A 23,917-nucleotide genomic window follows, 5' to 3' on the forward strand; every position below is an offset into this window, starting at 1 on the left:
CTACCCGGTATGGCTCCGTGGAAAGAATGTCAGCCTGCAGACTGAAAGGTCCCAGGGTCGATTCTGGTCAAGGGCATGTACCTTGGTTGTGGGCACATCCCAGTGGGGGGTGTGCAGGAGGCAGCTGATCAATATTTCTCTCTTATTGATGTTTCTAACTATCCCTCTCCCTTCCTCTCTGTAAAAAAATCAATAAAATATATTTTTAAAAAAAGAATTACAGTATATCAAATAGAACAATATCTACAGAGAGTAATGCCTCCTCACCTAGTGGGGTTTACTTCGGAAATGTGCAACTGGAGAGCATTATGCTAAGTGAAATAAGCCAGTCAATGAAGGAAAAATACCACATGATCTCACTCATTCCTGGATAATAGAGACCATTATAAACTTTTGAACAATAATAGATACAGAGGCAGAGCTGCCTCAAACAGATTGTCAAACTGCAGCGGGAAGGCCGGGGAGGGTTAGGGGACAGGAGGTAGGGGGGTAAGAGATCAACCAAAGGACTTGTATGCATGCATATAAGCATAACCAATGGACATAAGATACTGGGGGATAGGGGAGGCTAGGGGACTGTCTAGGGCGGGGGGGGGGGGAATGGGCACATATGTAATACCCTTTGTATTACTTTAAGCAATAAAAAAAAAAGAAGAAAAAAAACCTATTAAACTTAGTTCTATTCTGTCTCTAAAAATTTCAACATCTGAAGCCTTTGTGGGTCTGTTTCTGCTGATTCTCACTCAATGTGCTTTATTTCCATGTGTGTTTTGTGATTTTAACCAGGAGTTGTAATTTTCCTTGAATTTTCAATGGAGGCAAGTCTTTACATGCTAAGATGAGGTTGAATAAGCCCTACAGAGAAGATTTACCTCTGATCCAACCAGTTACCTGAGCAGAACCATCTGGGATCACTTTAAATTTTCTACTTGAGTTTTTTGAATTATGCAGCATGTGAATTTGGACTGCAAACCCAGCTGAGCACTGGCTGTGGTTGTGAATTCTGAGGGGATATTTATTATTTTCCTTACCATCCAGCAAGAACCAGGCCAGTTTATTTGCTGTCACCTTCTATGGGAGGATTTATTTCTCATTCACCTACACAGAGTTCTGCAATGTACCTCTTGAGGGCCCAGCTTTTTGCAAAAGAATCCCTCAGCCTTATCTCCTGACCCTATGCCCTGTGAAGCCATCACAGTGAAAGCTCAAGATTCGAAAGACTCTCTCAGGGCACAGACCAGCTTTGGTCCTTGCTTACCAACCTGTGTTCCTACTTTCACTTTATTTTGAGTTCTTCAGATTACTTTCTTTTGTGCCAGCTTGGTGATATATTTTTAAAAAATGTTAATTAAAATTGCTGTTATTAAAAAATAAAAATCATTTCCATCTCACGCCTAGTTTACTACAAGGTCCAGTGGGTCTTGCACAATTTCCACACAAACTAATTCAGGGGCCTCTGGGATCCACATGTGAGTCTATTGGATCTAGTGGGTCCAGTGCCAGCTTCCCTTCCTGCCTCATGCTCCCATTTCCCCAAGAAGCGGGCAAATTCACGTACAGATAAGTCGGGCTGTGAGCACCTTTCTATATGACAGCACAGGTTTCTCCTAAGAAGCATTAAAACACTGGCTAGAAGCTTGAATTCTGGCATCAGACAGACCTGAGTTTAAAATTTGGCTCTATTGCTTGATCACTGCATCTAACTTTGAACGGGTTACACAATTCCTTTATATATCTCCACATATGTAAAATGACAATAATAATAATAATGAAACCCACAAAATGAGGTAGGAGGGTTTGCTATAAGAATGGGATGAAATTACCCATATAAACTACATAACACTGTGCCACATAGAGATAAAACATGCAACGTAGTTACTACCTAAATTTATTTCTCACTGTAATGTTGGGGGCCAGATGTAAGCTGGCAAGGTCCTTGAACCTGCAGGGGCTAGCAAGGCTGGGACCCTTACCCACACAGTTTTCCCAGACTTGTTTGGATGGCGATTATCAGTAGAATGAGAGCAACCTTTGTAGAATAAGAACAGCCTTTCATAGCTTACCAAGAAGTCTGTAACTATTTACTGAGATATGCTGTACTGAGAACTTGTCCTTCTGCTGTATCTCTCCCTTAGAGATTAAGAGGAACTAAGAATACATTCCTCTTGACAGACCTCCGATTCAGTGTGTTGTGTATAAATAGGATTGTATAGCTAATAAACTCGCTTCAGTTCATGGAGAGAACTGGGGTCCTCCCAACCCCGCTTTCATGTCTTTCTTTCTTTTCTTAATTCCCACCTCCCTGCCTCAGCCCGGCTCAACCCTGTCAGGCTGGCCCTGACACTGTAATACATGAAATTGTACCTTAGCAATTCCTTGCCTGAGGTTAGCTATTGCCCTTTCTGGGAAAATTTTATTTATTATTACAATAGTTTTAGCTGTTTTAATTGCAAAATAAATGCATGGTATTGTGATATATGAAGATTATTAAAATGCGAATTTTTTAATATTTTTATTGAGTTTCAGAAAGAGAGGAAAGGAGACAAAGAGAGAGAGAGAGAGAGAAAGAAACATTGATGTCAGAGTGGAACATCATTCGCCTGCAACCCTGGCATGTGCTTTGACCAGGAATCTAACTGGCAACTTTTCTGTTCAGGGGACAATCCTCAACCAACTGAGCCATACCAGCCAGGTCTAAAATGAGAATTTAAATCATGCATTTAAATAAAGTTAGATCATATCATACATACTGTTTTATAATTTATTCTCTTAACCGATCAATATTTCATGAACACCATGTTATATTAAAAATACCTTATATCAACTTCTATAATAATATTTTAATGTACTAATTATAATCCCTTTTAAAAATTGTTTAATGATTTTTAAAGTAAGGGGAAGGGAAGGAGAGAGAGAGACATCAATGTGAGAGAGAAACATCAATCATTTGTCTGCTGTACACACCCTAACTGGGGATCAAACCCACAACCTACATATGTGCCCTGACTGGGAATCGAACCCACAACCCTTTGGTGTATGGGGTGATGATCCAACCAACTGAGCCACTCACCCAGGGTTAACCATCCTTTATATATCAGTTTTAAGTCAAAACCAATGGCAAGGTAAAAATCATATGCTAGATGACAGGATTATCTCATTTAAAAAGCAATGGTTGTGTGTTTTGGTTTATTTCTCTTACAGGATCAGAAGGCAATAACAAAATCCTCTTTTCCCCACCTTCACATGACTGTCTCCTTATTCAGATTTTAACTCAAATATCACCTTCCCAAAAAGATCTTTCCTGGACACCTTACCTAATACTGCACTGTTGCCCCAACCACCTGTCACTCACATTGATTATCACTTTATCCTATTTTAATTCTTCTTAATCACCATTATCTGATAGAAATATATATGCTATATATAAATAATATACATATTCTTATTTATTGCCCATCTTCCATTGCTGTACATGCAAATACACATCAATGCCAGTAAAGCAAGCACCTTTTCTATCTTCTGCATCGCTGTTTTCTTATAGCTTAGAAAAAACACAGCAACATCACGGGAATTCAGTAACTATTTACTGAGTGTTATGGACAAGTTGTACTCCTTCAAAATTCCTATGTTGCAATCTTAACTCCCAGTACTTTAGAATGTGACTGTATTTGGCGACAGAGTCATGAATGAGCTGTTTAAGTTAAACCACCACCATTGGGGTGGGCCCTAATCCAATCTGGCTGGTGTACTAATCACAAGAGATTAGGACATACTTGGAGAGAACACTAGGGTTGTGCCCACAGAGGAAAAGTAATGTGAGAACACTGTGAGAAGGTAGCTATCTGCAAACCAAGGAGGGAAGCCTCAGGAGAAAATAATCCTACAAATACCTTAATCTTGGACTTCTAGTTCCCTGAACTGTGAGAAAATAGATTTCCATTTTTGAGACACCCGTTCTGTGGTATTTTGTTATGGCAGCTTTAGGAAACTAATACACTAGTAAAGAAATATAATTCATAAATAGAGGAAAGTTGGCCAAGCTGTATGGACTTCCTTGGAGAAAAAATCTAGAAAAGCATTTGAATGTAGATAATGTCAGCCCATAAGAAAATGAAGTAGATTGTTCTAACAGGGAGGGAACGGATGCTTTGACCTTTATATCTGGATACAAAGGTGGCCCAACAACGTGTTCCAGGCCCTTTGCTGCCTCCAAGGCTGGGAAAGAGACAGATGTTATGGGTTCTAGTTCTGTAAGCCCAGAACCTGCTCAAACACAGTGGCCCTGAAGTGGAGGGTCTTCAAATGGAAACTGTGTTGGTTGGTGCCTGTGTGGACAGAGCACTCCCTTTTGGACCTGAGAGCCTTTTGCATACACTCCTGAATGGGTTGGCCTATAGGAAGTAGATGGACCAGTTGGCTGCCTTCCAAATGAACAAAACAGTCTAGAGCAGCAGTTCTCAACCTGTGGGTCGCGACCCCTTTGGCGGTCGAACGACCCTTTCACAGGGGTCGCCTAAGACCATCCTGCATATCAGATATTTACATTATGATTCATAACGGTAGCAACATTACAGTTATGAAGTAGCAACTAAAATAATTTTATGGTTGGGTCACAGCATGAGGAACTGTATTTAAAGGGCCAAAAGGTTGAGAGCCACTGGTCTAGAGTTTTATGAGCCAAATTTGTGGAGGGAGCCCAATTGGCTTATCACCAAGCTGGGCTTGTGGGACTCAATCTGGATATAATATGAACTGGAAAATAAATACACATGTTACTCATTAAACTCTGAGTACCATGGGAGAAGTCATGGCTGCTACAATAACAATGGCCCACATGTGTAGTCCTCCTGGGCTCTCTCCCGATTTCTTCTGCTTATTCTCCAATAACCTTGGGAGTCACTTAAGCAATTCTAGTAGGTCCAAGGCTGGGACAAAGAGTGACTGAAATGTGAACAGAAAGACCATTATAGTATAGAGACCAATCTATATTTACATTAAAAAATAACCTCAATCCACTTCCCTATTCACCCCTCCATAGAGGCCTAAAGAATACTATATAAAATATGCAAATGTTCCCTCTGGGCATAAAACATGTTTGTGCTCCCTGGCTTCAAGGTGGGGGATAGGATGGGGTTAGAGGAGGAGCAGAGGCTACTCCATTTAGCCAACCAGCCATGACCTCTCTATGCCTTCACATCTCTCTCATTCTTGGATTTTTCTGGATCACACAGGTGGCTCCCCCACTATCCAGATTCAGTTTCTTCCACGATAAGATATTCAAGAAAATAGTCCTTATTGGATAAAGGGAAAACATATAGTTTAGAAAAATAATGGAGGAAGAAAGGAGCTGGGAGTTTGGAAGAAAGATAGCCCGCAATGTGACAATCTGATTGGAGAGTGATAAAGGAGACTGAGGCCCAGGGAGGAGTTGATTGTTGATTATGAGCTGAGAAGAAATAACTGAGTTGGGGGGGGGGGATTTAAAAGGAAGAAATTAGTGATTTGTAATCTGACCAAAATCTACTTCTCAGACTACTGGGAGGTCTGAAAGAATCTAATATGTGACAACACAATGGAAATGAATTTAGCTTAAAGAGGTGTCACCTGTTTATTCCTTAACCAGGTGACCTTGAAGAAGTAAACCTCTGAGCTTTAGATTTCTCTTTGGTAAAAAGAAGAAAACTATACCTCCTGCCTACCTCATGAGGCTGTACTGAGCATCGAATAAAAGGAAGAGCAGCCAATATTTATTTCTATGTTTAAGCAGGCTGATTCTAGAGTCAGACTACCAGGCTACCATTCATCTCTACAAATGACAGGCTGTGTGACCTTGAGCAAGTTACTTCACCTCTATAAAGCTCATTTTGGCATCTATAAAATGGGAAACCCCATAAGTAGCTATGATAATAAAATTTTTAAAAAAGGTCCTTGAAAGGTTCACACAGTGTTCGTATAGTAAGCACAAAAAAAACTATTTCATATTACCATAATAAAAAGACAACGGTTTGATATGCTAAGCACTAAATATGAACTAAGAGAATGTCTTAAAGAAATAGACAAAGGAATCCAAGGTTCAGATTGAAGAGTACCAAGAGCTGTATAGACTTATCCAAATTGAATTGAAGCAAAGGAGGACTTGAATCCATCCCACAGACCTGAATCTTTGCTACACATCTGAGCCTAGAGTATGATGCAACTCTCCACCTATAGGTATCTTCTCTGTCTATAGGGTGGTTCCTGCTACTTTGAATAAAACTGACCTCATAGTCTGTGTGGTTGTGATGGTTTATTCTAAGGAGCACAAAATATCAAAGGAAGGCTAGTTTTAAGGCTTTAGACACAGAAAATCCCCAAGCTCTTGGGTGTTCCCTTTTAGACAGTATCAGAGCTGTAAGCACCAATACGAAAATGTTTCCCCGTGCCCAAAAATAATTTCCTATATTCTACCAAGGATTAATTACCTCCCCAATACTTTTCCAGGTCATGTTGGTATCCACAGCAAGAATTTCTCCTTATTCTCTAAACCAGGACTTTCTATGAAGACCCCACAACAAGGGATACAAATAAATAGCATATTAGGTGATGTTACAGGACAAGCCCCTATTATTGAGGCTCCATAACCTGGATAAACCTGGGTCAGCTACCTGTGAGCACAGAGAGGTGTGTCATCCATGCCTTAGAAGTGTCCTAGAGGGGTCCAGGTCATGGCAAGGCAAGGCTCTGAGACCAGGTGCCAGGTGGAATGCTGCGACCTTCATGGCAGTGTTCAGGATCTGAAGGAGGGGCTGATGCACAAATGAAAATATTATATAAGAAGTATTAATTTAGAAGGCATTGGGGGCCAGGTGGAGCCTCTTTCTTTTTTTCCAAAAATGTTAAGATTTTATTTACAAAGCTTCTTTGTTTTACAGAAAGTAAAAACATGTTACAGTCTTGGTGTAACTGGTAGCCACAGCTGGTTGACTCACCAATCATAGCTATCCATGCTACAGCAAGAGTCTTACATGAAAACCTAACAATGCTTACAATGTTGTTGGGGTGCAGTCCCCAAGCTTGGTGGTGAATTTCCAAAAGGGACTAAATGGAGGAAGGTGGGATGTCACAGGAACTATTCTTTGGGTGTCCTGGGGTTTGTATCACAGCTACCTTTTTTTTTTTTTTAAAGCTACCAAATCCATATGATGCAGTCCAACCAATACTGAACAGTTATTATTTTTTTTTGCAGATTATTTGGATTCTTAATCATCTTCTCCTTCATCATCTGTTTCTCTCTTCCTCTTTTCACCTTTCTCGCTTTCTTCCTCCTCATCCTCATCATCTTCATCAACTTCTCCATCATGTCCAAATTCTTCTTCCTCCCCACTAACTTCATTTTCATCCTCTTCTCCTTCTACAACTTTGTCTTTATCTTCATCCTCTTCATCATCAAATTCTTCTTCCTCACCATCCTCATCTTCCTCATCTTCTCCTTCTTCATCATCCTCTTCTTCATCCACACAGTCCACCTCAGCCTCTGACTCAGGAGTTTCTCGATCCTCTTGGTCATAGCCATCCAGGTAGGTCAGCTGGGACAAGAGCTTGAAGACACTCTCTCAGTAGTCATTCAGGTTAGTAACCTCACAGTTAAACAGATCCAGGCTTTTCAGACATTCAACTTTTTCAAATGTTCCAAGGTACTGATATCTTTCAGTTTATTTCCACTTAAATTTAGATGTGTGAGATTTGGAAGTTTTCCTGCCAACATGTCCAAACCCCCAGAGATTCTATTGTCACTGAGTTCAAGCTTTTTCAATTTTGGTTGTTTGGGGAAATTTGAAACTGAAATCAAGCCTACATTTATTAAACTGAGGAACTCTAAGTTCACAAATTCAGCTGTTAAGCCCTCAGTTTTCCCATCATCTGATTTGCAATTGTCCAGGACAAGTTCTTGAACAGCTGCCGGGGTCCGGTTCCTCAGCTCCAGCTTGAGGATACACACTAACCTCTGGCCTGGTCTGATTTTTATTCACTTGAATACACATTTGCCCTTTAGCAATGCATACAGGCAGATCAAAGGTAAAGTTTGATGAACACTGTAAGGATTATCAGGTTGGGAAATTGCTTTGAGCCACTGAGCCCCCTGCAGGGCAGTTTTATGCTGATTTTCAACCCAGCTGAATATCAAAGTCCATTGTTTTTTCCAATGTTTCTTTTTGCATTTTTATGCTAACTGCTGTTTGCTTTAGCCTCCAGGAGTGGAAGGTTAATTACCTCTTCTATTTCTGCCAGGAAGACAAGCATCAGGAGGGATCAGGATGGAGCTTGCCCTCTGACTTGATCCCAAATAAACATTCTCTTAGATCCACCAGCCATGATTCTCATGCTGCTTCTGTACACTTCCCATGTCTTCCTGTAGGCCTGAGACCATTTTCAGATCTGTATAATCAGGCAAGACAGAACCTTTCTGATTCTCAGTCTCATCTATAAATGGAGATAATTTTGTTCTGCATAACTCACAATTAAAACATTTGTGAAAAGTTTAACTTGAAACGCAACACAAATGAAAATCAGCATGGTGTGTGTGAAAGCCCTTTAAAAACTGTCAGGCACTATACAAATATAGCAGTATTCCTACCTGGATATAAGCCCATTGGCAGTTAGAGGGTGTGCAGTGAGGAGAGGGGAGGGCTCTCAGCAGGGGGTCTCCTGGTAAGGAGAAGCTGGCTTCCAGTCATGTCAGACACTGGACCAGAAGACACCCCATGGGCCCCTCTCAACCCCATGGGTCTCACATTGGCATTTCCCCCAATTCATCTAGTTTTCAGTTCCTCCATCCCCCTTAACCTACTTTCTATCTCACCACTTCTGAGTTTTTCTCATTTGGCTCTTCATCTCCAGAATATTTACTCATTTCTACCTTTCATAGAATTCAATGAACTCTGCCCACTCCTGCCCTGCCACTAACCCTGAGCTCAGAAGAACTGAGAAGTCTCTTCATCAGAGGGCCCCTCAACCAGGCTCACATAGACTCATACACAGACTACTTGCATCTCTATACCCCTCTGGCCAGGTTTTGCCTCAATAAATTACAGAACTGTGTCTTGGTGGCCATGGAAGTTTCCAAATTGAAATCATTTTCTTTGAAGATTCACTCTATATGGATCCCAGCATAGAAGTGCCATTGCATCTAAAATAGAAAATTCCAGACACTCCTCCCCCCCACACACACACTGCATCTTTGTTATTGATCACCCAATACTTAGCGCCTTTATAATGTGCTAATTCTTCTACCTACTTCTAATCTTCTGATCAGAACCCAATTTTATCATTGTCCAAACCCTTTCTAAAATCTGATTGCACATAATTCTAGCTCAAGCTGTCAGCTCTTAGCAATTGAGGCAATTTTCATCACTGTTAGTATAGATTCCCATGGCAACCAGGAGGCTGCTTAAAGAGAACCTAGTGGTGAGAAAGGCCAAGGTCCTGATGGTGAACAAGAGGAGGAATGTGGTCTTCTGTGCCCCAAATATACCTGGTGACACCAATTTAACCCTTGCCCTTTCCACCTTCCAAATACCCTCCTCCATAGGCTTTGAAAGGCAGGAGAGCCAGCTGAAAGCCCAGAATTCCAAGGAACGCAGCCTCTTCCTTCTCATCACCGCTTCATATTACAAACCTGGTTCCTCAAAGCCTTGGATTTGACCCTCCTGCCCACTGATTTAGAGTTGAGAAAGAGTCTTCATGCTCACATATAGAAACTTAGAGAAGACTTCTTTACTCTCAGGGGACTCCAGGATACTGAGCAGCCACATTTATGACCAATATCAGCCCTTCCTTAAAGTCAGTTAAATAAATCTCGGTGAGGTCAGAGAATTTCTAAGGGCACAGGTTGCTCTTCTCCTCTTAAACCTCATCCTCTTAGCCTAAGAAGGCCCAGATGTTGTATGTGGGGCTTGGCTTCCCCTGTTCTCCTCATCCTGGAATACCTCTATGAATCACCATGTCTTCTTCCTCTCTGCCCTCAGAAGGTAAAGGTTCTAATCACCTGTAGGTCACAAACCCACAGAGTGGCCAAAAATAGCAGAGTTGATCCAAGACCCTGGGAAAGGGAAAGCTGCAGGTGTGTTTGTACAGGGAGTAGCAGTGGTCACCCACCCTCACCTCGGGAGGGATAAAGGCTCTCCACCACCAACCCAGCTCTACTCCTGCCACCATGAATCCACTCCTGATCCTTGCCTTTGTGGGAGCCACTGGTGAGTTCCATGTGTTGCTTCAGGCCCTGCCTCCTGGCAGAAATACAAGTTCCACCACCTTGCTGCCTCTCCTATTTACTGGTGCTCTGATGTTCTCTCTCCCCTGTCTAACACCCCTCTATCCCATTCCTGGGCTCTCTTTAAGCCTTACCTCTCTCACCTTCTGGATGACCCACTCTCAGCTCCATCATCCATTCATCTCAGGCTTTTAGAAGAGAGGATGGAAAGGGAGGTGAGGTGAAACTGGTTGATTAAATTGACCATTGGTCTTGAGGCTTAGGTCTGACAACTCGGGGCTAGTTGCACTGTGGCTATTTTTTTAATTATTATTATTGATTAAGGTATTACCACTGTGCCTATTCTTAACCCCAGATACACCACCTACAGAGACTGAAAGAACATTCATGTCCGAGTCCTAGCTCTGGAAATTCTGACTTCTTTGGCCTAAGGTGTGGCCTGAGCATTGAATTTTTAAATTTTCCAGGTAATTTTAAGGTCTCAGGTGTAGAGCCAAGGTTGAGAAACACGGTTCTATCAGCCAATAACAGTGCTTAACTTTGTCCCATCCAATGGGTGTGGGGGCTCCTCTCTCTGGCCTCTCTGTGCCGATTTGAACTATGGGAGAAGCTGGTGCAGTCAGAGTGACTGAGCCAGGAGGTTTTCCTTGTTGGGCCAGCCCATCCTGATCCTCCAGGGCTCTGATAGTCGTGGGGAGCAGATGAGTGATGTTGAGCAAGAGAGAAGCATTCAGTGGGTGAGAACACCACATTCTGAGCTGTATCACATTGAGGGCACTATGAGGATGTTTATTGTGTCCTCATTCTCCTGGTGCCCCTGTAGAGGTCTGGACTGGATCCCTGCAGGGAACCCAGCTATGTGCCCTGCAGACACAAGGAGAGACTCAGGAGAACCACATCCATTGCACTGACTGGGGATGGCAATGTGTCCTCACTGCCCGTCCTTGCTGCCCGTTATCTCTGTGCTTATGAAGGAATCTCAATTAGCATGAGCTAGCTAGGTGCTCGGGCTATAACCTCTAACATCCTGCTGAATTGGCTTCTCCCTCCTGTCTCCACTCAAGTTGCTTTCTCCACTGATGACGATGACAAGATTGTCGGGGGCTACACTTGCCAGGAGAATTCCGTCCCCTACCAGGTGTCCCTGAATGCTGGCTTCCACGAATGTGGTGGCTCCCTCATCAATGACCAGTGGGTGGTGTCTGCGGCTCACTGCTACAGGCCGTAAGTGCTGGGCCCTGATGGCAAAATCCACAGAGGGGGCTCTTGGAGAGCTTGGTTCAGTCCAGGGGAGGGTGGGGAGAAGGACCATAGAGAGAAGTTGTCAATGACAGCTGATTCCTAGGCATGGGGGTGATGAGAGACACATGTAAGAAGACTCTGACACCCCAAATAAAAATATACAACAGCCAGAGCTACAGTCATGAGAGCAGAAAGAGGCTATTTAGGGTACAAGGCCCAACTGGGAAACAGGCAAGGACTTCATACAAGTAACCTTTGCCAGTGGATGCACATAAAAACACCTAAGAAATGTTAAACAAAAACAAAAAAAAAGAAAGAAAAAGAAAAAAGCCTGGGCCCTGTCCCAAGGTAATTAATTCAGACTGTTCAGGAAGAGGTGTCTAAATGTTGGTGTTTTGAACGCTCTCTGCCTCTGGTGATTCTGTTCTATAGCAGAGCTGAGAATCACTGCCTAGAGCAAGGGTTCTCAAAACTGGGTGTGGGTCAGAATTGCCTGGCGGATCTGCTGGACCATGGGTGGCTGGATCCCACCCCCAGAGGTTCTGGTTGAGTAGGTCTGGGGTGGGAACCGAGGCTTTGCATGTCTAACAAGGTCCTGGGGCCACACTTTGAGACCCACTGGATTATATCATCCAGAACGATAGTGCTTACCAGACCAGGAAGGGAGCAAAAGTCACTGCTGTACATAGCAAAGTCACAGAGTGTGAGCAATGCCTGGGGATTCAAGAAGCTCATCTGTGACCATGAAATTGGAGGCATGGGGCGGGGGGGGGGGCACAGCTGGAAAAGCAGATTGAGGAGCCACTGCAACTGGACCCCTTCACCCCATCCCAGCTCCACTAACACCTACATCTGAAGCAGAAAGGCCCTTGGTGTCTCAACTATACTTTCCCCCACCCCTCTGCTGCCCTGTGCATGGGCACAGCCCCACCATTGCCATGACCTTCGCAGTGGGTTCAGAATAACTTGAAGGAGGACCGACGACACAACAGATACACTATACAAAAAATATGAAATAAGAAGGCATGGGGGGCGGGGAAGGTGGAAACCTCTTTCATGAAGAGGCACACTGAGTTTTGGCCTAGTCAGCTTTTTATTCACTTAGAATACACATTTGCTCTTTAATAATGAATACAGGCAGATCAAAGGTAAAGTTTGGTTAATGAAGTAAAGATGATCGGGTCAGGAAATCACCTGGAGCCATTGCAATCACAGCAGGAGCAAAACTTGTGCTGATATTCAGCTCTGCCGACTATCAAAGTCCATTGGCCTTCCCATGTCCCTTTTCTATGTTAACTGCTGTTTGCTTTAACCTCCAACACACCATGAGCAGGGAGCTGGGTATCCCAGGAAAGAGTGGGGATGTGCGAAAAGGTCCTCAGTTCTCCTCTCCCAACAGTCGCATCCAGGTGAGGCTGGGAGAGCACAACATCAAGGTCGAGGAGGGGAATGAGCAGTTCATCAACTCCGCCAAGGTCATTTCCCACCCCCACTTCGACAGCAGGACTGCGGACAATGACATCATGCTGATCAAGCTCTCCTCGCCTGTGGTCATCAGTTCCCGCGTGTCCACCGTCTCCCTGCCCACCTCCTGTGCGCCTGCTGGCACCCAGTGTCTCATCTCCGGCTGGGGCAACACCCTGAGCTCTGGCAGTGAGTGGGGTTCTCACTTCTTCACTCTCTGACTTCCAAATGTTTCCCACAATGGAGCACTGCCTGAACTCAGCCCCCTCGGCATCCAGTCTGCAAATAATGCCAAGTGTCCACCACCCTCAGGCTCCGTCCTGGAGGCCAGAGAGATGCAGAGTCTCGAGGAGTTGACCCAGAATAGGACAAGCATAGCACTTGCCTTTCTTACCTCCAGGGAGGGGTTCAGCAGCGGCCATTCTGGGAACTGAATCGCCTTGATTCTTGCTGGGGCTTAGGTTCTTGGGGACAGCCCCAGATTACCATCCTCCATCCTGGCCTGACTCTCATTTCTCCTTTCCTTTATCTCTTCCTCTTCCTCAAAGACAACTACCCTGAGCTGCTGCAGTGCCTGGATGCCCCATTGCTGGCCCAGGAGCAGTGTGAAGCCGCGTACCCTGGACAGATCACCGACAACATGGTGTGCGCCGGCTTCCTTGAGGGTGGCAAGGATTCCTGCCAGGTGATTGTCCTTTCCCATGCTAAGACCCCTGCTCATCCACATGGCCTTCCTAGAGGCTGGATTTGAATCCCCAAGGCCATAAGCTGTGCTCCTCTCTTTCTCCCTCCTTATAAACTGTGTTGTGCCTTCCTCCTCCCCAGAATGATTCTGGTGGCCCCCTGGTCTGCAACGGAGAGCTTCAGGGAGTTGTCTCCTGGGGCTATGGCTGTGCCCAGAAGAACAAGCCTGGTGTCTACACCAGGGTCTGCAATTTCGTGGACTGGATTCAGGAGACCATGGCTGCCAACAACTGAAGATCCCACCTGTTCCCCTGCCATCACTATGCTAATAAAGTGACACTGATCTGAAAGCCTATGTCTGTATCTGCTTCCCTGCCTGGCTCTGGGCAACACCCTCCAACCGAGGCCAGCCGGGTCTGGCTGGCCCTTATACCAAGTGCCCCACTTATCAAAGATGCTCCCTGGCATACTAGTTTAGCAGCAAATAAAAAGATGGAATCCAAAATCATAAGCAGGAGCGAGGGGAGGCTGTTTTCTAGAAGGAAATACATTTCCAAAAGGCTGTCAGAGGCTCCTTGACCTTGGCACTGGGATGCAGAGCTGGAGTGTGCCCGTGGGCACAATGTGCCGGGCCCTTTCCTCCCTCTACCTGTACCCAGACTGAACACACCTGGGGAAGCACCTGTGCATCCACCTTGGCCTCTTCTGAATCCCTCTGTCACGTGCACTTAGCCAGCGTGTGCTCCCCGATGGGCCCTACTTCCTGACAATCTGCCCATGTGTCTGGGGGGAAAAGAAGCTTCCCTGGGTCTCCATCCTTCAAGCTCCAGAGAAATTGGCCTTTTGTGCACCTCACCTGATGATACCAATATACATATACTGTACGGAGCTCTTATAGACATTTCATGGTTGTTTCACCCTCCCCTCTGCAGTGGATGTCATTTCTGTGGTACAGACAAGAAAGCAGAAGTTAGTTCACCCACATCCCTCAATGGTAGATCAGGGGTTCAACTTCTTATTTGCCTGGCCCCAAAGCCATGCTCTCGCTACCCAGCCTCACTGTCTCTCCCATGCTACTGTGGTTCATCATTTTAGACCTCTTCTGGGTTTTGTCTCAGTTGCTATGGTAACACTACAACTATCCTTAACAAGAGTCAGATTTCCCCAATCTCTAGCCTTTCCCACAATGAGCAGCAAGTTGCCCCACCCCTGCCCTGACACAGATCCGTTCATGGATTTCTTCACATGTGCTGCCCAGGAAACAGGTTGGAGGGTGGGGGCTGGGAACACGTGGAGGATTTCTTCTCTGGAAATGGCATGCCTTGATTTCAAGCATTTTGTGTGTATCTCGATAGGACACACCTCCAGCTACTCACTCTTTACTCACCCTAATGCCATGGTCACTTAGAACCTTTAACTTCTGGCCACAAAGGTGGAACAAGTAGTGACACCTCCATGTGAAGAATGTTTCCAACATGGAATTATTATCTGGTGCTAACATAAGCTGGACTCAGACGAGCAGCCTTTCTGTCTCAATGACAGAGCAGTTCTGAGGAAGACAGATGGTTTTGATAATTCTGCACCTACAGGTCTTTACTTGGTAACCTTGGCTTGTAAGCCCTAGATTTCTGAGATTCAGCATAATACCTCTGAGCACACAGCTGTACTATTTCCACCTCTTGAAACACACATTTCCTTGTTTTCTTCTTCCATGCCAACTTCCAGGGCCTTCTCCATCCTCTAATCCTTTCCACCTCACTGCTCACACAATGAAACACCCAGCAGAGGGTTAGAGGACGGTGATGGGAGATGTAGAGATGAAGTGGAAAATCCAATGAATCACTCGAGCACTGGGGCAATGAGTGAAGGACACTTGGATGAACTTACACACAGTCTATGAATGTGTTGAACAAACATGTAGGCATGTGTTAGTTCACAACAATTGGTTTTTAAGACTGTGCATTTGCAGAGACAGTGATGTCACTGTGGGGACTGCCTTGTAAGGACACCCCTTCTCCTCTGCTCATGCTCACAAGGACCCTGACCTGGTGAACCTCTCATTCCTGTCCTGACTCTGCCATGGGCACCAGGCTCCTTTGCTGGGTGACCATCTGTCTCCTGGGGGCAGATGAGTCTAAGAACACTAAGAACTCTGCATTTTATCTTTCCAGTGGTTATGCCAATCATTTATATTTCCTTTGTCTCCCCCCCCCCTCACCCCCCCACAGAACTCACAGCAGGTGGAGTTACCCAGCTCCCAGACATAAGGTCATAGAAAAGAATCAGGCCATGGCTTTGTGTTGCAATCCCATTTCTGGCTACCAAACCCTTTGCTGGTACCAGCAGACCCCAGGACAGGGCCTGGAGCTGCAGGTTCGCTTTGAGAATGAAGATGTAATGGATGATTCACAGCTGCCTAAGAATCGATTTTCTGCAGAGAGGCCCAAAAGAGCAGACTCCACTCTCAAGATGCAGCGTGCAGAGCTGGGCAACTCGGCTGTGTATTTCTGTGCCAGCAGCTTAGCCAAAGCATCACAGAGAAACTTCCTTTATGTGCACAAAGCATCAGGATTCTCCTCTCTCAGTCCCACTCACAGAAGCTCTGAACAGAGGCTTTACCATGTTCATCACACATGGGGAAGAAGTGGGTCTGCAGAGACAAGCTATGATTTATATGAAAGGAGGCCATGAATTATTTCCTGAAACATCAGAGCTCAAAAGCTTTGAAAATAATGATGACTTGGGAATTTGAAGCACTTTTTGGTGATGATTTAAGGCTGCAAAACTGAAAGTGACATGGATCATGGACTCAGCCCACAGGGCTAGGGATGGGTTGTTGTCTTATAAAAATAGGCAATCACCGACAATGTACAATAAACTTTAATAATAACCCAGGTGGTGATTCTAGGAGAGTAACAGGCTCTCGCTCTGTGGTTGTCTTTACCATCTGAATGATTTTAATTGATACCCTTCACTCTCTAGCCTCCTTTCTGCCTTTCTTAGCAAGTGTTCTGCGTCAAGGTCTCAATGCATAGTAATGTGTATGGAAAACATTTTTTTTTCCTGTTTTGTGGGAATTGTTGATAATAATGATGTTGACGGTGCTGATGGTTTCAATTATTTTATTCGGTCCTTTTCCTACTTCAAAGGAATACACACAAGTGGATATCCTGGCAACCAGTCCCAAATCTTAGCTTAAAACTAATTCTCCAGAGAAGTGTAACTCTTCAATGGAACCAGCCCAGCTCAACATTATATCCAGACCAGAGCCAAGCAGTTCAGGGTTGTTGAGGAGATTTCCAGCTGTCCGCCTTAGTATATCTAAACAGTTCCTTAATGCATTAAAATATTTCTTAGTAAAAACTTCTGAAGTGATCAGTTGGTCTTGATCCCATTATCGCATCTGACAGTACATTCATTGTGTTGAGGTCCATGCCCTGTACTCTCTCTTCTGCCTGGATTCTCTAAGACTAGAATTCATCCTGCAAATCTGGTTGGAACTATTTGGAAAGCAGCATACTGAGATTTTCCTGAAGGTATTATCACTGCTAGTCAGCCCCTGCTGGCTTCACTTCCTCCCTATCCAACTAAGACTGCAAGTCATGAAATATGTCCATTTACTCATTTCATATCTACTCATCTCCTCTGCCCATGTCTCCATCCAATTTACTTGTCTGACAAACTTCTGTCATTGTGGAGCACAACTATCCACTGTCTCCTTGCCAGAAGTTGTATGTGGTTGCTTTTCCAATCCAGTATGTCCCGGGGCATAATTATTAATCCCCTAATAACGTCTTCCTAGATTACCTTTGATCTCTTTAAACACAGGAAACAGTTGTTTTAGAGTCTGATAATTTTCACATTGGAGATCTCTGTGGAATTATTTTCATTGATATTCTTTTTCTGCTGCTTCTGGGTCATGATGTTTGTGCTTTCATGGTGTTTGTATTTTTTCTTATTAATCTGATTATCATTGACTTTGTGCCAGACACTGGATTTTTATATGTAATGTTTTTGTCTACGATAAATGGATCTTTCTCCAAAGAGAATTTTATCTTGCTTTTGCCCATTTCAGGGAGTATAAGTAAGCGGGGGCTGCCTCGATTAGTCCTTGAAGCCTGAGGTGTCCTGGGTCAGCCAGAGCACACATTTACCTCTAGATCACGTGTACATTGAGTTTGTCAGTGTTCCTTTTTTGGTACATTCTGGTCTTTGACCTTTGACTGTCCTGTGAGTCAGCTCCAGGAGCACCGAGTTGAGGTAGGCCAATGCCTCTAAGGGCAAAGGGATGGCTGTGCCCTTTCCCTATACACCTTCTCCAAGATACCAGCCCTCAATATATTTTTAGGACATTAATGAATTAAAGGTTTTGATGTTATTTTATACAACTATTTAGATAATAAAAAAGGGTAGTTTGAATGTTCTCAACTGTAATTACCAGGATTAAGGTCAAAAGAATTTTGTTTGGAATTAAAAAAAATAATGTCAGATTCTTAGTCTGTCATTTCTTTTATATATAACTTAAATGACATAGAGATTTATATTTCAAATTTAATTTCAACCAAAATAAAAGAAAAAAACGTAAAGGATATGTGTTCATAAGCAAATTGAGGGAGTTATTTGTTTTTGTCATTTTATTATTAGATTTTTTTATGACTTGTTTTACTTTTACTCATAACCTCTGACATTCCATTGGACCATATGACTAGATGAAAAATAAAATAGGGATTGAATATTTAGACTTGGTCAGAAAATAAAGATCAGACTTGGAATTCATTTAATGCTGTTGCAACACATTTGTGCTTTTTAAATAAGTATGTCCAAAGATAAGTGGTTGCAATTGGGAAAAGTAATTGATATATAGCTAATTGTATTTCCCTCTAAAACTCAGTCTTGTGGGAAACACTTTATTCCACATTTCCCATTTTGGGGGACTTCTCTAAAGTAATCGTCCTGTTCCAATTTTCTTATTTCTTGTTGAATCTTTTCTATGGAAAGGCAAAGACATTCCTTTATTTAATCTCTTCATCTTACTTTAGTCTCTATCTTCTTGTTTTCTCTCTGGCTACCCAGTGAAGACACCTATTCTTTGGTGTTTTCTCAACCTGTGCTAAGATTATTGGGCAACTTTCTTTTCTTATAGGGTTCACCTGTAGTTTGGAGGGGAGAAAAATGAGTTAAATTCAGATTCAGTACAGTGCTAGCCAGTCCACTCAGATTCACAGCAGAGCCCTGTTACTTACCAATATTAAAACTGACATTATTATCCACACATGTCTGACTCCAATGTGCAAATTTCACGTGTTTCCATGTTAGACCATAGTCATACAATTTTATTTATTAATCCTCTAACACCAACATATCATAATACCTTATATTCCCTTTACTCCATGAAACAAAGCACCCCTCCCCCTCAGGTCCTGTCAAGAGAGCATGTTTGTGCTGTTTCTGCCCACTGGCCACTAGGAGGCACTGTGGCTTTGTTGTCATCTAGAGTCTAGGGAGGTTCTCTGGAGGAAGAGGATTGAGGGAAACCCTGGGGTGCGCCTTAGACTTAGGGAGTTGCAGATGTCTTGAATGGTGATGAGAATGAAGACATCAGAGACCAGCCCTTCTAGCTTTATGGTTGTGGAGATGAGTTTTGCTCTGAATTGAGCTCTGCATGGCAGGTGTGCTTTCATTGGGCATTCCTCCAAGTTTGCTTAATTTGTGCAGCACAGGGAGCTGGTTGGTGAAGCTTGCATGTTCTGGGAAAAGCAGACATGCAGTTTGAGTGTCAGAGAAGCCGTAGTGAGTCTGGCCCCAACCAGTCCAGGATAGTCCACCTGTTGTTCCGCAGAGGGTAAGTAGGGAGAAATGATGGTGTTAACCTTGACCACATCAGAGGGACCCTGGCCCCAGGGAGCTGACCATAAAAGTGATACCACCAGCAAAAGCACTTATCACACAAGGACTGGGATGCACTAGAATAACAGAATTTCTCCTGTTGCTGTTAGCATGAAGATGGCACTGTGTACTTCTGAATTTAACAGTCACCCTATGCTGCCATATGTTTCTTGGAAGCTTATGAGGTAGACATAGTTTTTTCTTGGGCTTCCTTTGGCCAGATTCCAAGTTCTTTCTGTATGATTATACACCTGTTTTCACTCTGTATCATGTATTATATCTAATTTCTGCTTCTTTCACCATGGGGACTGAGTCCTATGGATACTGTAATGTATTCGATTCCTATTGCTGCTCTAACAAATCACCAAAAAATTTTTGGCTTAAAACAACACAAATGCATTATCTTACAATTCCAAAGATCAGAAGTCCAACCTGGATCTAACTGGATTAACATAAAGGTATTGGCAGTGCTGCATTCCTTCTGGACAATCTGTTTCCTTGCCCTTTTTAGCTTCTGGAGGTCAACCACAGTCCTTGGCTCATAGCACCTTCCATCTTCAAAGCCTACAATGACCAGTTGAGTCTTTTCTCATGCTACTCCAACTCTTTTTCCTCCTTCTTCCATATTTTAAGACCCTTGTGATTACATGGGGACAACCTGGGAAATACAGAATAACCTTTCTATACTAAAGTGAGCTGATTTGCCACCTTCGTTCCATTCGGAACCTAAATTCCCACTTGTTAACATAACATATCCACAATGCCTGGGATTAGACATGGACATCCATGGGGAGCCATCATTCTGCCTCCCCCACCTAGGTACCTAGTACAGGAAAGGAATAATGATCGTTTTTGAAAACAGAATAATGACCACAGTTTTATGTTTTGGGTCCAACAGAAATCAAGGAGATAGACCCAACAAGGGAAACAGGTCTCTCAGGTCATACTATCTAGCCTGCAAACTATCTGCTTTTTTTTTTAATTGGCCTGTGCTCCTCAGTTCAGGAGCCTCAGCAGTATGTCTCTGTGCTAACCACAAAATAGGGACTTAAACTGGTCCTTCTTCTTGGTTAACATGCAAGTTAATTGACATAATTTTAGACAAACTCAAAAAACAGCTTTCTTTCAGCTCTCCATAACTCCCACCATGAGAGGAAGTGGGTTTATGGCATCCTCCCCTTTTACAGGGAAAAGGCCGAATGTTAATGATGGAAAACTTTGAACTCTTCTAGGAATAAGAATGAGATTTGAATCAACTGTAGAGCACTTTATTTGCAAATCTTCAAGAACAAGAAAACCCTCTGCTTATTTTCTGAAGGGGAGGGGCTTGAGAAATGTAGATTATATGCTATGGGCTTTGAGAATTTAATAGAACTCAAAGACAAATAAATTCAGAGAGTTCTTTCACTGCAAATAAGAGGGCTCAAATTCAGTTCTCAGGGCATCAGTTCAGCCCCTGAAGCCCTAACAATGCAGGTGACAATCCTGTTTTTCATGGAGGACTTACAGTCCACCTCCTAACCAACTGATGGATGATTCTGAGTGTGTGTCTGTGACCAGTGAGAGGGATGTGAGTTTGAGAGCAGCTGGCTTGCAATGAGACAATGAATTCCTCTTTAAATACTTGGAGTTGGAGGTTCAAATGGAAATAGTTGGCAGGCTTTATATAAAATGTATTATAGAAAAGGTATTATCAGTTGATAATATCTTCAGGGAACCTCTAAATGCATAACTCTGTACTCCAGGTTAATTATAATTAAGGCCTGTCAGATTCATTTCCCAGAGATGCAGCTTTTTTCTCTGAAGGGAGTTCCCGACTTGGAGGTGGGGGAGGGGTGGATCACTCAGTGATGTTATTGATAGAGCATCTTGTAGAGATAAAATGTGCCAAAATGCGCTTCTCTGCTCATGCTCACAAGGGGCCTGGGCTGGGCTATTCCACATCTGCTACACTTCGGCATGGGAACATGGACCCTCTGCCGGGTGGACCTTTGGCTCCTGGGAGTAGATGAGTCTGCAAAATATTTAGCATCCTCATGCTACACTTCCCTACTCCAATATTTTCATTTTGTCCTCAAATTCTGTCCTCTTTCACAGAGCTCACAGAGGCTGGAGTCTCCCAGACACCCAGGAACAAGGTGACAAAGATGAGACAAGAAATAACTCTGAGTCGTGAGCCAATTTCAGGCCATGCCGACCTTTGCTGGTCCAGACAGACCTTGGTGCAGGGCCTGGAGTTCCTGATTTGCTTCAGCAATCAAGCTTCTATACAGGACACAAGGATGTCCAAGGACCGATTCTTAGCTCAGAGGCCTAATAAGTCATTCTTCCCTCTAAAGGTCCAGCCCACAAAACCTGGAACTCAGCCGTTTACCTCTGCCAGCAGCTTAGCCACAGAGCAGCAGAGTCACCCCTCCCTGTGCAGAAATCCTCCTGCTTTCCCTTCTCATTCTAGCCCCAAGGGGTCCTGAGTAAAAGTCTTCCTTGTGTCTCTCTCACCAAGAGAAATGTGTGGGTTTGGGGCTTAACAAGAAAAGAAGTGATAAGGTATCAACCTAGAAAACCCTGTATAGAAAACAACATAGGAAATGGGCTTCAGAAATTCCTCAAAAATACTCTGTGGGCTCAAAACTGACCAGGTAAGATAAACCTTAATTAGCCACACTGTGGATTTTCCCGCATTCCTGCACTGGCCTCCATCAGAATGGCAGGAGCTCCTGGTAATGGCTTCACAGCCCTCCATTCTCTTCTCCCTCCAGGCTGTAACAGAATCCATTCCCCCTCACCCCTAACACAAGTGTTCCTGGGTTCTTTCATATAGCCAACTTCCACTTGCGATTGTCTTATTCTTAGCCATTCATGGGCCCTGTCCTTAAAGATGAAAACAGAGTAAAATTTTACTGTGTTTATACCACAAGATATAATTAGATGTATTATGTCTGGTATTAGTGCATTTTTTGTTCTCCTGGATCCTCCCTGCTGCTTCCTGATTACACCCCATTTTCCTGCTTCAATACCCAGCTCTTCACACACATGGTATTTGCATAGTACCCTTTGTTCTTGCATTTAGTTCTTTACTCTCAGGTCTCTCATTTACTTTTTCTTCCCACTACTGACACTGTCATCATTGGTGATGTCATCATTATGTAGACAATTTATTCATGGATTGGCTTCTCAGTTTCTTGATCTCCTCACTTTTGATAATTTTTTACCTCCAACCTTCTCCAAGTGCACTTCCAAGTTTCTAGACCATGGTGTGAACAACAAATAAGCTCCTTACAAAATTTCCATTTCTATAATTCCATAATCCTACCCTTTCTTTCTATCTCACTACAACCTCCTCCTCCTAGGATGCTTATATCCACACACCCAAATGCTTTTAAACTCTCATGTCTTAATTTTCACAATGTCAAAACCAGGTTCAAGGTTTAATACTACAATGTCAACCCTGGTTAAACCCAGCTCCCTCTTCCAAGGCCATCGGTTTATGTCCCTTCAAAATGAGTGTGGCAGTCAATCAAAATGCTTCTCAGAGGGTTCTGGTTAAGAGCCCCAAATCAGTGAGAAATTACTTAGACTTTGTATGTCTGTGAGCTAGGGATTGCCTTCAGAGTAGTATAAAGATCTTGAGATTTAGAAAGTACTTTATTTGTGTCCAGAATTTGCAGTGTTGATGGCCCACACACAGGGAAATGTCTAGCAGGCAGTAGGCATGTGATATAGCAGAGAAGAAAGAATGGTAGAAGCACAGGGTGTGAGAGGTGACAATTGATGAATGTTTTGGAGAGTTTGAATGAGCCAATCACATCCAAGAACAGATATGCCCTATTCCAGTCAGTCTTCTGAAGAGAATTAATGTTCACTTCTGGAGGAGGTCCTATGAGCAGTGACAAAGAGAATTGTCACTGACAAGCCACTCTCCTCTTGTGGAGACCAAAGGAACCAGCACCCCTGCCCCTCTGTTCATGTTCCTAAGGCATCATCTGGGTGAAGCCTCCTAGTGCAACTCCCTGCCATGACCTCCTGGCACCTCTATTGTATGGCCCTTTGTCTCATGAAAGTAGGAGGGTTCTCAGAAATAAAGAATTTGCAGTTTTGGATATTCCCAGTTCTGATTCCATTTATGTTCCTTATCCTGTTCACAAACTCTGTCCACTTCCACAGGGCTCTCAGATGCTGTAGTCACCCAGACATACAGGAGCATGGTGACAAAGAAGGGATAAGAAGTGACCCTGAGTTGTGAGCCAATTTCAGGAGATACCTACCTTTACTGGTACAGACAGACCTTGCTGCAGGGACCTCAGATGCTGATTTACTTTGGCAATCAACCTTCTCTTGACAAGAAAGGGATGACCAATGACCGATTCTCAGCTCAGATGCCCAACCAATTAT

At 43.6% G+C, this 23,917-nt stretch overlaps 1 protein-coding gene and 1 pseudogene across 1 annotated transcript; one reads left to right on the plus strand and one right to left on the minus strand.

Moving 5' to 3' along the window:
* Positions 1-7,193: 7,193 nt before the first annotated feature.
* Positions 7,194-8,002, minus strand: LOC132211365 (acidic leucine-rich nuclear phosphoprotein 32 family member B-like; annotated as a pseudogene).
* Positions 8,003-10,105: 2,103 nt separating this feature from the next.
* Positions 10,106-13,992, plus strand: LOC132242849 (anionic trypsin-like). Its single transcript, XM_059712024.1, has 5 exons — positions 10,106-10,232; positions 11,314-11,473; positions 12,891-13,144; positions 13,504-13,640; positions 13,781-13,992. The coding sequence occupies exons 1-5, from the start codon at positions 10,193-10,195 to the stop codon at positions 13,931-13,933; spliced, it is 744 nt and encodes a 247-aa protein (XP_059568007.1). The 5' UTR covers positions 10,106-10,192; the 3' UTR covers positions 13,934-13,992.
* Positions 13,993-23,917: the final 9,925 nt, after the last annotated feature.

The sequence above is a fragment of the Myotis daubentonii genome, chromosome 10, assembly GCF_963259705.1.
Source record: "Myotis daubentonii chromosome 10, mMyoDau2.1, whole genome shotgun sequence".
Taxonomy (NCBI): Eukaryota; Metazoa; Chordata; class Mammalia; order Chiroptera; family Vespertilionidae; genus Myotis; species Myotis daubentonii.